The sequence below is a fragment of the Eucyclogobius newberryi genome, unplaced genomic scaffold (assembly GCF_026437365.1).
Source record: "Eucyclogobius newberryi isolate DKJ021-1_F unplaced genomic scaffold, fEucNew1.0.hap1 SCAF_3, whole genome shotgun sequence".
In the NCBI taxonomy this organism is placed as follows: Eukaryota; Metazoa; Chordata; class Actinopteri; order Gobiiformes; family Gobiidae; genus Eucyclogobius; species Eucyclogobius newberryi.
Genome location: NW_027315945.1, coordinates 16,062,080 through 16,073,564, shown reverse-complemented (window position 1 = coordinate 16,073,564; position 11,485 = coordinate 16,062,080). Strand labels below are relative to the sequence as shown.

Below are 11,485 nucleotides of genomic sequence, written 5' to 3'. Positions count from 1 at the left end.
AACAGTCTCGTAATCTGAACCTATTATTATTATTACTTCATTTACGGTAATCAAATTACATCTATAGATTTATACAGGACATTGTAACTTCAAAGTCTGTTTTTTCTCATTGATCATTATTTTTTCTCCCATAGAGACATAAAGGTTAGAACTTAAAGTAGCATCTCACACACCAAATGTTCCAATGTACTTCACAAGATTTTGACAGATCATACAGATATCCAGCTAGTCTATCTCTAACCTGATTTATTAAAGTTTTACCTCGCAAACATTTGGGCAAAATCTGAGTTTTTACTTCAAATATTGAATTTTTTTTCCAAAATCCCCTCTTTTTTAATCTAACACTTCAAAAAAATTGAGCAACACATTTAAACTGGCTCTGTGGATTTGCCAGATTAATAAGTCCCAAATGACTGTGATTAAAAAAAGAAAAATCAAATTAAAAATGCCTTATACAAAATCATTACAAAATGAAAAACATTATGACATTGCATTTATATAAATACATTGCAGAAGAAGTTTTAAATGGATATATTTAAAAAGAAAAATGAACAGATAGGTAAGGAACCGTGTGATTGGACAGATTGGAGCTCATCAGGTTTAAGACTTGTGGTGAACCATAAGGCAAAAGACTTACTATTTGAATATGTACATTCATGCTTCTTTTTTTCTTACTAGATTCTCATGACTTGAGTGTACAGTGTCTCATCTCGTCTCCTGTTCATGTTGACTTCTGAATATGTCACATGATTATATGAAAAGTTGACACGATTGTGATTGGACGGCTGCAGCTCTACATCAGAGTAAACCACCTGCAGTGAGAGGGACAGAAGAGACGATGACAACAGCAGAACAGCAGACAAGGTCCAAATGACAGTGAGGCAGCTTACGTCTTCTCTTTTTATAAGTGATGGTCTGGATGGATCCGTGACAGCATTTTGAGTATCTAAAGATAGACATTCCATTTATAAATTGAAGGAAGTAAAAATGAAACAAAGAGTCGTTAACAAAGAATCACTAAAAGAGGGAAGTAAATGTACTTCTCACCTATTGAGATATTGTTCCTGGAGGAAGTTGGACATCTGAGTTTGAAAGATAAAACGGTATTTTTAATGGTTGTTAAAAAAAAAAATTAAAAAAAAAGATTCAGTATACTGGTATAGTGACTAATATACTCATCTCAAAATCATCAGACTGAACAAACTGTATATTTTTGCTAAGGTTCCTATTCTTTAATGATAAATTAGCCATTTCTACACTGCAAGAAACATATTTCAAGTGAATCTACATTGACTGAAACTGACTGCTGATACTATTTAATGCAACTTACTGCTACTATCAAACTAACTATAAAGCATTACATGCTCCACTCAAAGACATAGTATTCTATTCTTTAAAATCTCTGTTATTAATTTACCACAAATTAGAAGTTGAAAATATAATTTTGATGATACTATTCTCATGTTCCTGTGCCAGACTACAGTCCAGACTACAGTATATGGACATGAATAGCTTTTCTTTAGTTTTCATTCCAGTACATTCCACTGACCGTCTGATGACAGTGAAGTAAAGTGTGGCAGCGATGATCCCGAACAGCAGTGTGATGCTGATCACTATAGCAGACACCACTCCCGCTGATAACGGCATCTGGGCTGGGGAAACATGCAGCTCTGCATAAGCATTAAGGTAATCAAGCACACACATTACAAACGACTTTGAATGCATTAAACTGTAATTAAAATGTGACTGTTTAAATATGAAGTAAAAGGTCAGAGTAAAATACTAGAACAAATTACAGTACACAGAGTATGTGTTATTAAATGTGAACAATTATTCATCTAATAAGAATATATTATATATATAAATATAAATATATATATATATATATATATATATATATATATATATATATATATATATATATATATATATATATATATATATTATATATATTATAATACTCACTTTTTACAAATAGTGTGGTTCTTCCTGGAATAGGACCACTTGGAAATGTTATCAGCGTACAGATGTACTCTCCTGCATCTTCTATATCCAAGTTTTTGATGACCAGGGAATATTCGCTCAACTCCAGTTTTTTCATGTACAGCTTATGTATAGATGTCTGCGTACTGTTCACAACATGCACAACAAGTCTGGTGTTGTTGACTCCAGGTGCCTGCAGATCCCACTGGGCTTGAGTAACTATTCCCTCATTTTGACCGGGGATAAGGTGACAGGGCAGCATGACTTCTTGTCCCACATATCCCCACACCTCGGGCATTGTATGGATTTCAGCCTTCAAAACTGACAAGAAGAAGGGAGAACACAAAAAGAACACACTATATGTTATATTTTATCTTGGTTTAACTATGAATATCCTATAATGGGCAAATAAGGGAAGGATTTAGGAAAATATCCAACTATTTTCTAAGAAATATTGCAATATTAAGTGGATTTGATCTAACTGCAGTTCCCTGTGCACTTTTCACATAGTCCCAGGAGATTTAATATTGGAGGGAAGATTGAAGTCTTAATTTGCTTAAATGATAAATGATAAAACACACAGTTTATGTCTATATTGCACAATATGAATTAGGCTAGTCTTAGGTTTGTAAAAAACAAAAAATCTAAACAGTAAATAGACATCCAGTAATATTTGATTGATTCATGCATGTTTGAGTAATCCTGTACTATTCAGTACTATTCAAAAAGTAATTTTTCAACAATAAAAACACATAAATGATCATCTACTGCTTGTTACGGTGAAATGCCACTATGAAGAGGTGGAGCTCATCAGTTCTACAGGAAGTCATAAGACTTGTTTCTGAAGCCGTTTCAGACCAATATTGTAATTTACAAGGAACAAACTGTAAAATAAAAATCTACATTTGTCATACCTTTGCGCTAAATACCCCATAAAAAGCATAATATTTCTTATTTAGCAACCAATAAATTACTTTGGGGAAACTACTACTGTAAAATGTATTTATAGTTTTAAAAGTTTAATCTGTTACATAAACATAAAATAATGCACAAAACATGGTATTTTTAAAGGATAAACCACTACAAATATAAACAAAGTTATCACAGAAGGAACAATTAACACAAATGTTAAAGCAATTTAAGTCAACTTGTAAAATATAATTCTCAGGTGAAAACTACTCTGATAAGTACAACTTATTAAACCGTTTCTCACCTGGGAGTAGAGCAAAGAGCACCATCAGCACAGCACAGACCTGGAGGGAACAGAGGCTCAGGGCCAGGCTTCGTTTCATAGTTGTAGTAACCTTCTGAAGCGCTGAATGAAACACAACGCTTTTCTCTTCATGTGAATTCACCATTTCCCCTAAACTCAGCGAAAACTGCACAGCAAAGTTAAGCAACACGGCACAAAACAAGTTGAATACGATGGGGAAACAAGTTAACGATACTGAATCATAACAGCAAAGAGGAAGTCCAGCTGAAAAAAATAAGTAATAATACACATGGATATTACTGTGAAAAGCAGCTCCAGAGTGTGCCTTTCTCATCAAGAAATGACACATGAACACTCAGATGTGGTTGTCACAGCATAGTTATATATAATACCTGACCCAGACCCCTAAACAGATGTTTACACATTTAATAACATCTCCATTGAGAAGAGCAAGTGGTGGAACCTCCTCCAAAATCCTTTAAGGTTAAATATACACAAAAACTTATGACTTAATACCTTGTTTCTCTCTAACAGTTTACACTATTTGATTATAGTTTGTGTGATTTCAATTCTAAATGACTGCACTCGTGGAACTGTGTGAAGCACATCATAATGATGTGATAATTACACCTGCTTGTCTCCATCACTTCCGATTGCACCAGAGCAGACCCTGCTGTCATCATGTGTGTGTCATAGTCAACTCAGCCCACTTCCTCTGCTCATGCACCAAACTATTCCTTTGCAATTCTATGTCTCTGCTGAGTGTCTCCATGATGTGAATGAGAGGTGAAAAACAAAATCACGTTTGACATTCAAAGAATCTGTTTTATTTGTATTTGCTGAAGTTGTTCACAGCATACAGTTTTCTGAAACTTGACAATGCTCTATTTAAATGAACAAACTTGAATATCTTAACCATGTCCTATAGACACCAGGAAGTAAGTCTTTGGATGTCATTAGTTTTAAACAGTCTAGTGGACCAATATGTTAAAATGTGTTAAAAAGATGTTAGACGATGTGTGCAAGTACAAGCCTTGGTACAGAAAATACTCAATGTTGTAGCCAATTCAGATTCTGAAATTAAAGCTATTGTAGGAGGAGATGATTCATCAGACTTATGAATAAAAATTCAGAAAGGATGTGAAGTTACTTGGGGTGAGGATAGTAGATAGAAGTAGATGAATCACCATGGTTATCCCTGAAGCACAATATTTAAATGCTGTCTGTGTAGGCAAGACAATATCTGACTTTAAGGATGTAAAAAGAGCAATAAACCCAACAGTGGATTAAGCATCACACCAATAACCCCATGTCAAACCTCCCACAGGACCCTCCATTTTAGAAAAGCCCTGTATTATTATCTCAACCAATCACAAGCTGTGTTACAGCGATCCCCTGGTGCTCAGCAAGGTAATCAGGTCATGGATGTAAAGCCTTGTGTGTCGGACTTGGCTGCTTCTCCGCTGCATGCAAATGAGTGGTCTACAGGGAGCCACAGCCATAAATGAATAGAATAGGCTCAGCTCTGCATCCTAAATTTTGTGCTCACTAATCAGAGCATGCACACAGTTAACATAATGGAAACCATCAAGTGAAGGCCAAGACTTAAATGAAAGGAAAAACACGTCCAAGATCATGCATTTGCATTACTGCGCTCCAACATCCGGTGGTTTAACAGGTCATTGGCTCGTGAGATTCATTTGGAGTAATATGGGTTGAATTTGCTGAACAGAACTTGTATCTCACTGCAAATGTTGAGCACAGTGGCTGAGTTGCTAGCACTCCCACACAATGAGAAGGTCTTGGGTTCGACTCCTGGGTCAGACCGGGCCTCACCATGTCTGGTTGGGTTCTCTCCATCAAAAGATCCACGACCTGCTTGTGTCCACAGAGATGCAATTGTTTTTTCATTATCTATGTTCCATGTCCATAAACGTATCCATGGAGACAAGCAGGTTACACCAGCAGGCCATTTGTGCATTCAAACACCTGTTGTTGAATACATACACAATAGAGACATGTAACACAAGAGGGTGGAACTTTCCAGATAAAGCACTAACATCTCCATGGAGAAAGGTTACATCATTCAAATAATGTACACGGAAATACAGTAGAATACAGTGTTTTTAACTTCATTGTCCCAGCATTTGAGCCATCCTTCAGCAGCTGGAGAAACAGGATACAGGCTTGGTCAGGAGTCAATGCTAGCTCCTCATCCACTGTGCTAGTATATTTTATGCTTTATTTAAACTACTACTACTATTACTATAAATCATTCTGAAACTTAATAATAAATATGCAGGACAAATTATTTCAACTTCCTCAATATGTAACATTTTGTCTACCACACTAAATGCTTAGAACGTGTAGCAGTAGCACTTCTTTTTAAACTGTACTATTTAAAAGTATCCATTTCCACCTTTGACTTTTATAGCTTAGCACCTGTCTTGCCTTATATAGCTGTTGGCCTGTTACTGTTAACCATCCTTCATGTGCTGAGCCCGAGGAGTTGAGAGCTCAGGGTCAAACCATAAAACCAAAGATCACACTAGCAATCAGCGGCACTGTCAGATCCTCCATGCATCAGAACCCTATTGTACTGACCGGGGTGAGTTTGGAGCAGGAGGGGGCCTGGCGAGCGGCGCACACCACACGCACACCACACGCACACCACACGCACACGCACACCACACAGGCCGGACCACTGCCTATAATAAGACAGACACCAGCTGACCTCTGAGGTGAAGATGTGAAGCTGTCCAAAGTGTGGAGCGATGAAGTAAACAGGCCTCCGAGCAGGTGGGAACAGCACCGGTCTGTGTGCTGCTATGTGTTTTTATGTCATAACCTACAGATATGTGGTATTTTAACTAAAAGAAGGCACGCACAAACACTCACAATCATAACACATGAGGATAATTCCATTTATTGTCTTATAGTATCTGATCTGGGAAGAGAAAACAAAAATTTAATTCATAAAAGCTTGAAACTTAAAGGGGCTCTATGTAAGTTTTTCTCCATGTGATGTTCTTGTGCGTCTAACATTCAATGTGATGGGAGTAAAAAACACCCATCATTGCAGCAGATATGTGAGGAGACTGGTATTATTGCTGACATCTGGCTGGGCGATGTATATTAAAAAATAAATAAAAATCTCAAAATACAATATTCAGATTATATTATGTCAATCCAATAGAAATGTCTTAAAACATATTAGTTAAGTTAAGTAGACATAATTCTAAGACAAATGTGAAATGTCTGTAAAATTATTCACAAAACTGTGACTCTTTTTGTAGCATTATTTTGTTTTAATTGTTTTTGTATAATATACCTGAAACACATAACACATAAAAATAAACCGAACAAGAAAGAGAAAAAAGCAAGAAAACGAAAAGTAAAAGAGTTCTCCAAAGAAAGTCAGTCTGGCATACAGTATGTCCCCTTGTGTACCCGTCCTATGTGTCCCAGTGTCCGGCAAAGTCTTTCCATTTTGTAAACGTCCTAAGTTATTTCAGTTCAGTCCTTACAGTCCGATTTATAGCATTTTTTTCTTTTCTTTTTACACACAACACAAGATATACCTGATATTCAAATATTGCATACTTTCAAAATTACATTCCCAATAGTATTTACATTTCGATATATTCCCCAGCTCAACAAAAAATAAGAAAAGTTTCCTGAACAAAATCAGTGAACCTTCTACATTCAGGTCATAGAGCAGAGCACTGATGTTTTATGGAGATAGTGTTTTACATGTCTTTATTAATGTCATGTTCTCATGTTTATTATACCTTATATATTTAAAGTTGTAGTTGTGTGACTGGCAATTACATACAGTAAAATGCATAAAACATAAAATAATCACTGTAGCCAGCCATTTCCTCACAGTGGATATACATACACCTGAAATGATATTAAAACACAACACAGCGAATAAGACATTGTCACACTTTATTATTAACATCACCTCTTCATATCTCACCTGCCACTTCCCACAGTTACATTATCTTGCCTAGGGTCAGCACACTGATCATCACCAGTGGAAGTGACCAGCAGGAAGCACTGCAGGACGCTGGGTGAGAGACACACAATGCTGTAATTAAACTGTCACGGGGACGACTTGGGTAGACAGTGATGGATGAACTACATCCACTCACCTCTCAGACTCAGGAGCGTAGAGTTTCCTTGCATGGTGACCGTATTGTAGGCCATACAGGTGTAGTTCCCTATGCTGTCCAAACCGAGGCGCTCTATGGTGTACACGGAGCTATTCACCTGGGTCCTGTTGCCGTTGAAGGTCCAGCTGAAGAGGGCGGGAGGGATAGAGTCTGCAGTGCACCGCAGATCCACCCTCTGTCCAGGGGAGGATGACCATGGGCCGATGATGGTCATGTTATGGGGTCCATCTATGCAGAGAAGATGAAGAAAGGTTTTATTAGGGGTCATTTTCCAGCAGGTAAACATAAACTAAAGTCATTTTAGTGCTGGGCTGAGTCTTAAGAAAAACATTTTTTAATAGTTTTGCTGATGATTTTGGTGATCTTTGTAAGTTTTCTTTCTGGTTGGACATGGGCAGCAGATTATAGGTAACTACAGAACAGCAATCATTTTATAAACAGGGGCCAAAATGACCCGATAGTTATGATTTGACCAATAACAATACCTGATAATAACACCTGTGAAATTGTGAATTGTGAAATTATTGTTTGAAGTGTCAGAAAAAGTGATTAACTGTATTTTTTCTTCTCAATCTGCCACTTATGAGATGTAAAACTATGTTATATTTACCACAGGGGCCATCCCACCAAACAAAGCAATAACAACAAAAAACAACAACCACGAGGACCTGTCATATGCACTTTAAGAATCCATAAATCCTGTTTTGTGTAAGTTATAGGTGCACTATGTTGCTTTTTTCCACCCTCTTGTTCACAGCATGTGTTGCCACCAGGTTAAAGATCTGCAGAGAAGCAAGCCAGCTCACTGTAGTAGTAGAATGTATCTTTCATTCTGCTTTTTTAATCTTTAAATGAATATACCCCTATTTCATTTTCCACCCTTGTGATTATTTGATCATTTACATTGCAACATTTTACCTACACAAAAAGACAAAGAGTAGCTCATTTATAATCTGGCAGCACTGCCCAAACTTCACAGAATTGCCCATAGGAACAAACCATGAGAGGAAATGTCAGCCATTTGATTAAGGGACATTTGTCCTGTGGCATCTTTCCTCCTCAAACAAAAATCATACACCACAACTTGTACCAGCCGTGAGGGAAACAATTGATCATAATAATGTCTTCTAAAACCAACATAACCTGGACTCACAGTTGACGGTGAGGTTGTAAACTGCTGTCTCAGTGCTGACTGGGTTGCTGACTTGACAACGGTAGTTGCCGTGGCTGGAGCTGTGGACAGGGTGGATGTAGACAGTTTTGTTGTTGATGGAGAAGCTGACCCTGCTGTCTTCCCGGAGGGGCTGGCCGTCTTTGGACCACACCCTGGTGCTGATGGAGCCCGAGGCCTCGCAGGTCAGGTTAGTCAATGTTTTACCTTCTATCAGGACCAGTGCAGGGCTGTGGATCTGTGCTTTTGTCACCATAGCTGGGGAAATATGTCAGCTTAGTCAGACATTGGGCGTTTAGGTCTGAATATCCACATTAGTCACTGCACAGGGCACTCAATATGATATGTTCTGTAGTGCACTAAACATTTCCCACATTTGTTATTTTTTTCTTTTTACATCGGACTGAGGTTTCCAAAAATTCAATGTTATTGTTTTTATTTAATTTTTTTCCTAAATATACTGACAAAAAATAATGAGTTGATATTCAACAATATTCAGATGATATTGTGTTAAACCAATAAAAATGTTAGAACACATCTTTAAACTTATTAGTTGTGGTCTAATTTTCAAACAAATAGGAAATGTTTGTCAAACTAATCACAAAAGTGCAGAAATATCTCCTTTTACAACATAACTATTTACATTGTTATTTTAATGAGCTATTTTTGTAGAGCTCATTAAAATAACAAATGAGCTCTTTTTGTAGCAAAAAGAGCTCATTTGTAGCTTCACAATGAACAATATACCCAATATTCAATTTTGCATCTCATTAAAACAACATTCACAATATTATGTAATATGATATTATTTAGATATCATATTTTAATAGCTTTTTTATATTGATACTCCAGCTTTGTAAATAGCACTAACTTTTAAAATGTTTTTTTGTTCATAATTTCCTTACATAACATTTCCTGTCCATAGGTTCTAAACTTGATCCTATGACTTACCATATACATTGAGTGTTGTCCTGCCTTGCTTCTGCAGCCCTCCGTCCGGTGTAATGGTCACTGTGTACTCCCCACTGTCCTCTGGCACCAGCCTGCGGAGCTCCAGCGCCCCGGTTCTGCGGTTCAGGGAGATGCGGCTGACGTAGCCGGGCCCGGTCACATTGGTGCTAGTGGAGGTGATGATGTTCACTCCTTTGAAGCTCCAGCTCACCGTTAGGAAGGGTTTTTCCGGAGGGCTTAGGCTGGTGATGAATGTCACTGTGCCCCCTTCTGCTCCGCTCAGGGGCCCAGCAGGTACGATCCCCTCTCCAGAACACAGTCCTTCACATATTAAATATAGATTATGTTACATTATATTACGATATAGATATGTTCATTTAACTCTTACCTGCTAACACCAATAGAAAAGCGAATGGAGGCATCTTCGGGGAGGGATGTGGCAGGAGTCTTCAGGGTTCTGGGTGTCTTGATCTTTTATTGTCCCACGCCCACAGAACAGAAGCCGTTGCATTTTCTCCCACTGCAATGACCTGCACAAACAGAGGCCATTGTTTACAATACTGCTGTGTACATACAGCTAATTGCTCCTATCTCTAGTGCAGTGAGTCATTCGGCTCTTTTGGATGCACTCACCCCCAGTCATCCAAATCAATTAGAATAGGTCCTGAAGTCAAAGAATTTACCCAGTTTTTTTCAGCATAAAACATAAATGGGATAAACTACCTCCACCTGCTTTTGTCCATGAAACATACCTTGTAGTTTTCACAGTATTCTGGGTATTAATTCTAGTGGAGTTTATGCACCACTGATTCTAAAGCACACTTTTTTTTGCTTTGCAGTTCAATGCGTTTACTGCTTAACTTCTGCAAAATACATCTGATAATTTGAACATCCATCAATAAATAATTTCCTCTTCTTATGTGGGTTCAGTTTCAGCAGTTTTTAATGAAACCTGTAACGTTTGAGTTAGAAGAAAGTTCAAAAGCTCGTCATAAGCGAACATTTGAAGCCCTTTCTTGATGAGTGTTTTTTTTCTTTAAAATTGTAATTTCACAGTCAGATCGATGTATGTTAATTGGAGTAATAGTTGTTGGGAAGGGTCTGTGGTTGGAGAGAAGCACGTTTGTTTACAGTACTTTTATGAGGTCCAAGTGAGTGATTTTGGTCTTTTTTTACGAGGTTTAAGAGCAGCAGCAGTGAATCATAGCATTCTTTGTTGAGGAGGATGAAAGCAGCTCAGGATGCCATTCACCCCCTTCAGGCGGAATCACGTACAAAATACATCACAGGCCTTACTGTCTCTACAGTTTAATCGTATATGTCTCATACTATGGTCCTCAGTCTCACTGTGATGGAACTGATAAAGCTTTATTACATGACACATGGCCCCATGAAAGACACAGCACATACAGCTAATAGACCATAAAACAATGTGGTAATAGAGATCTGTCAGACAAGTCTATATGTGACTTCAATGAATCATGTGCAGTGTGTCATCAGCAAGAATGTCTGTTATACAAAAATCTGTATAGAATCGAGATTTCTAAATAATATAGTATGGGATGTTCCATAAAATAATAAAATATCTTTACTATTATTGTACTTTTCTAGACCCTTAATAGATGCTTCACAAATTGGTTCTTTATGCCAACACATTTGGCAAAGTTGATAAAGTGTCTTGGCCGAAGACACAACAGTGCATACATTGCTGGTGGTGCAGGAGATTGAACCACCAACTCTTGTTTTTATAAATGCTTGAAGAAGCCCAATAATAGGGAAACAACAGTTCATGTAGTATATTTACAATACATCTGAGCAGAGAGTATTTTCCCCTGAACGACAAACACTACAACAGGAATACTTGTCCAGTTCAATCCTCTTTGATTGTGATCTTAGTAAAGTTAGTAATGCCAAAGGTCAAGAGCATTATAGCACTCCTATACGTTCAAAAAACACATTCCATCCAAGAGGCTTTCCAATGTTCCACAT

At 37.5% G+C, this 11,485-nt stretch overlaps 1 protein-coding gene across 1 annotated transcript; it reads right to left on the bottom strand.

Annotated features, from left to right (window-relative positions):
• Positions 1 to 661: 661 nt before the first annotated feature.
• On the bottom strand, positions 662 to 9,918 carry LOC140374095 (cell adhesion molecule CEACAM2-like). The gene is made up of 9 exons (XM_072460879.1): positions 9,885 to 9,918; positions 9,497 to 9,817; positions 8,528 to 8,803; positions 7,354 to 7,602; positions 3,197 to 3,298; positions 1,966 to 2,304; positions 1,550 to 1,652; positions 1,048 to 1,082; positions 662 to 946 (listed from the first exon to the last, which is right to left on the bottom strand). Exons 1-9 carry the CDS (start codon positions 9,916 to 9,918, stop codon positions 675 to 677), a joined length of 1,731 nt encoding a protein of 576 aa, XP_072316980.1. The 3' UTR covers positions 662 to 674.
• Between the last annotated feature and the right edge of the window lie 1,567 nt (positions 9,919 to 11,485).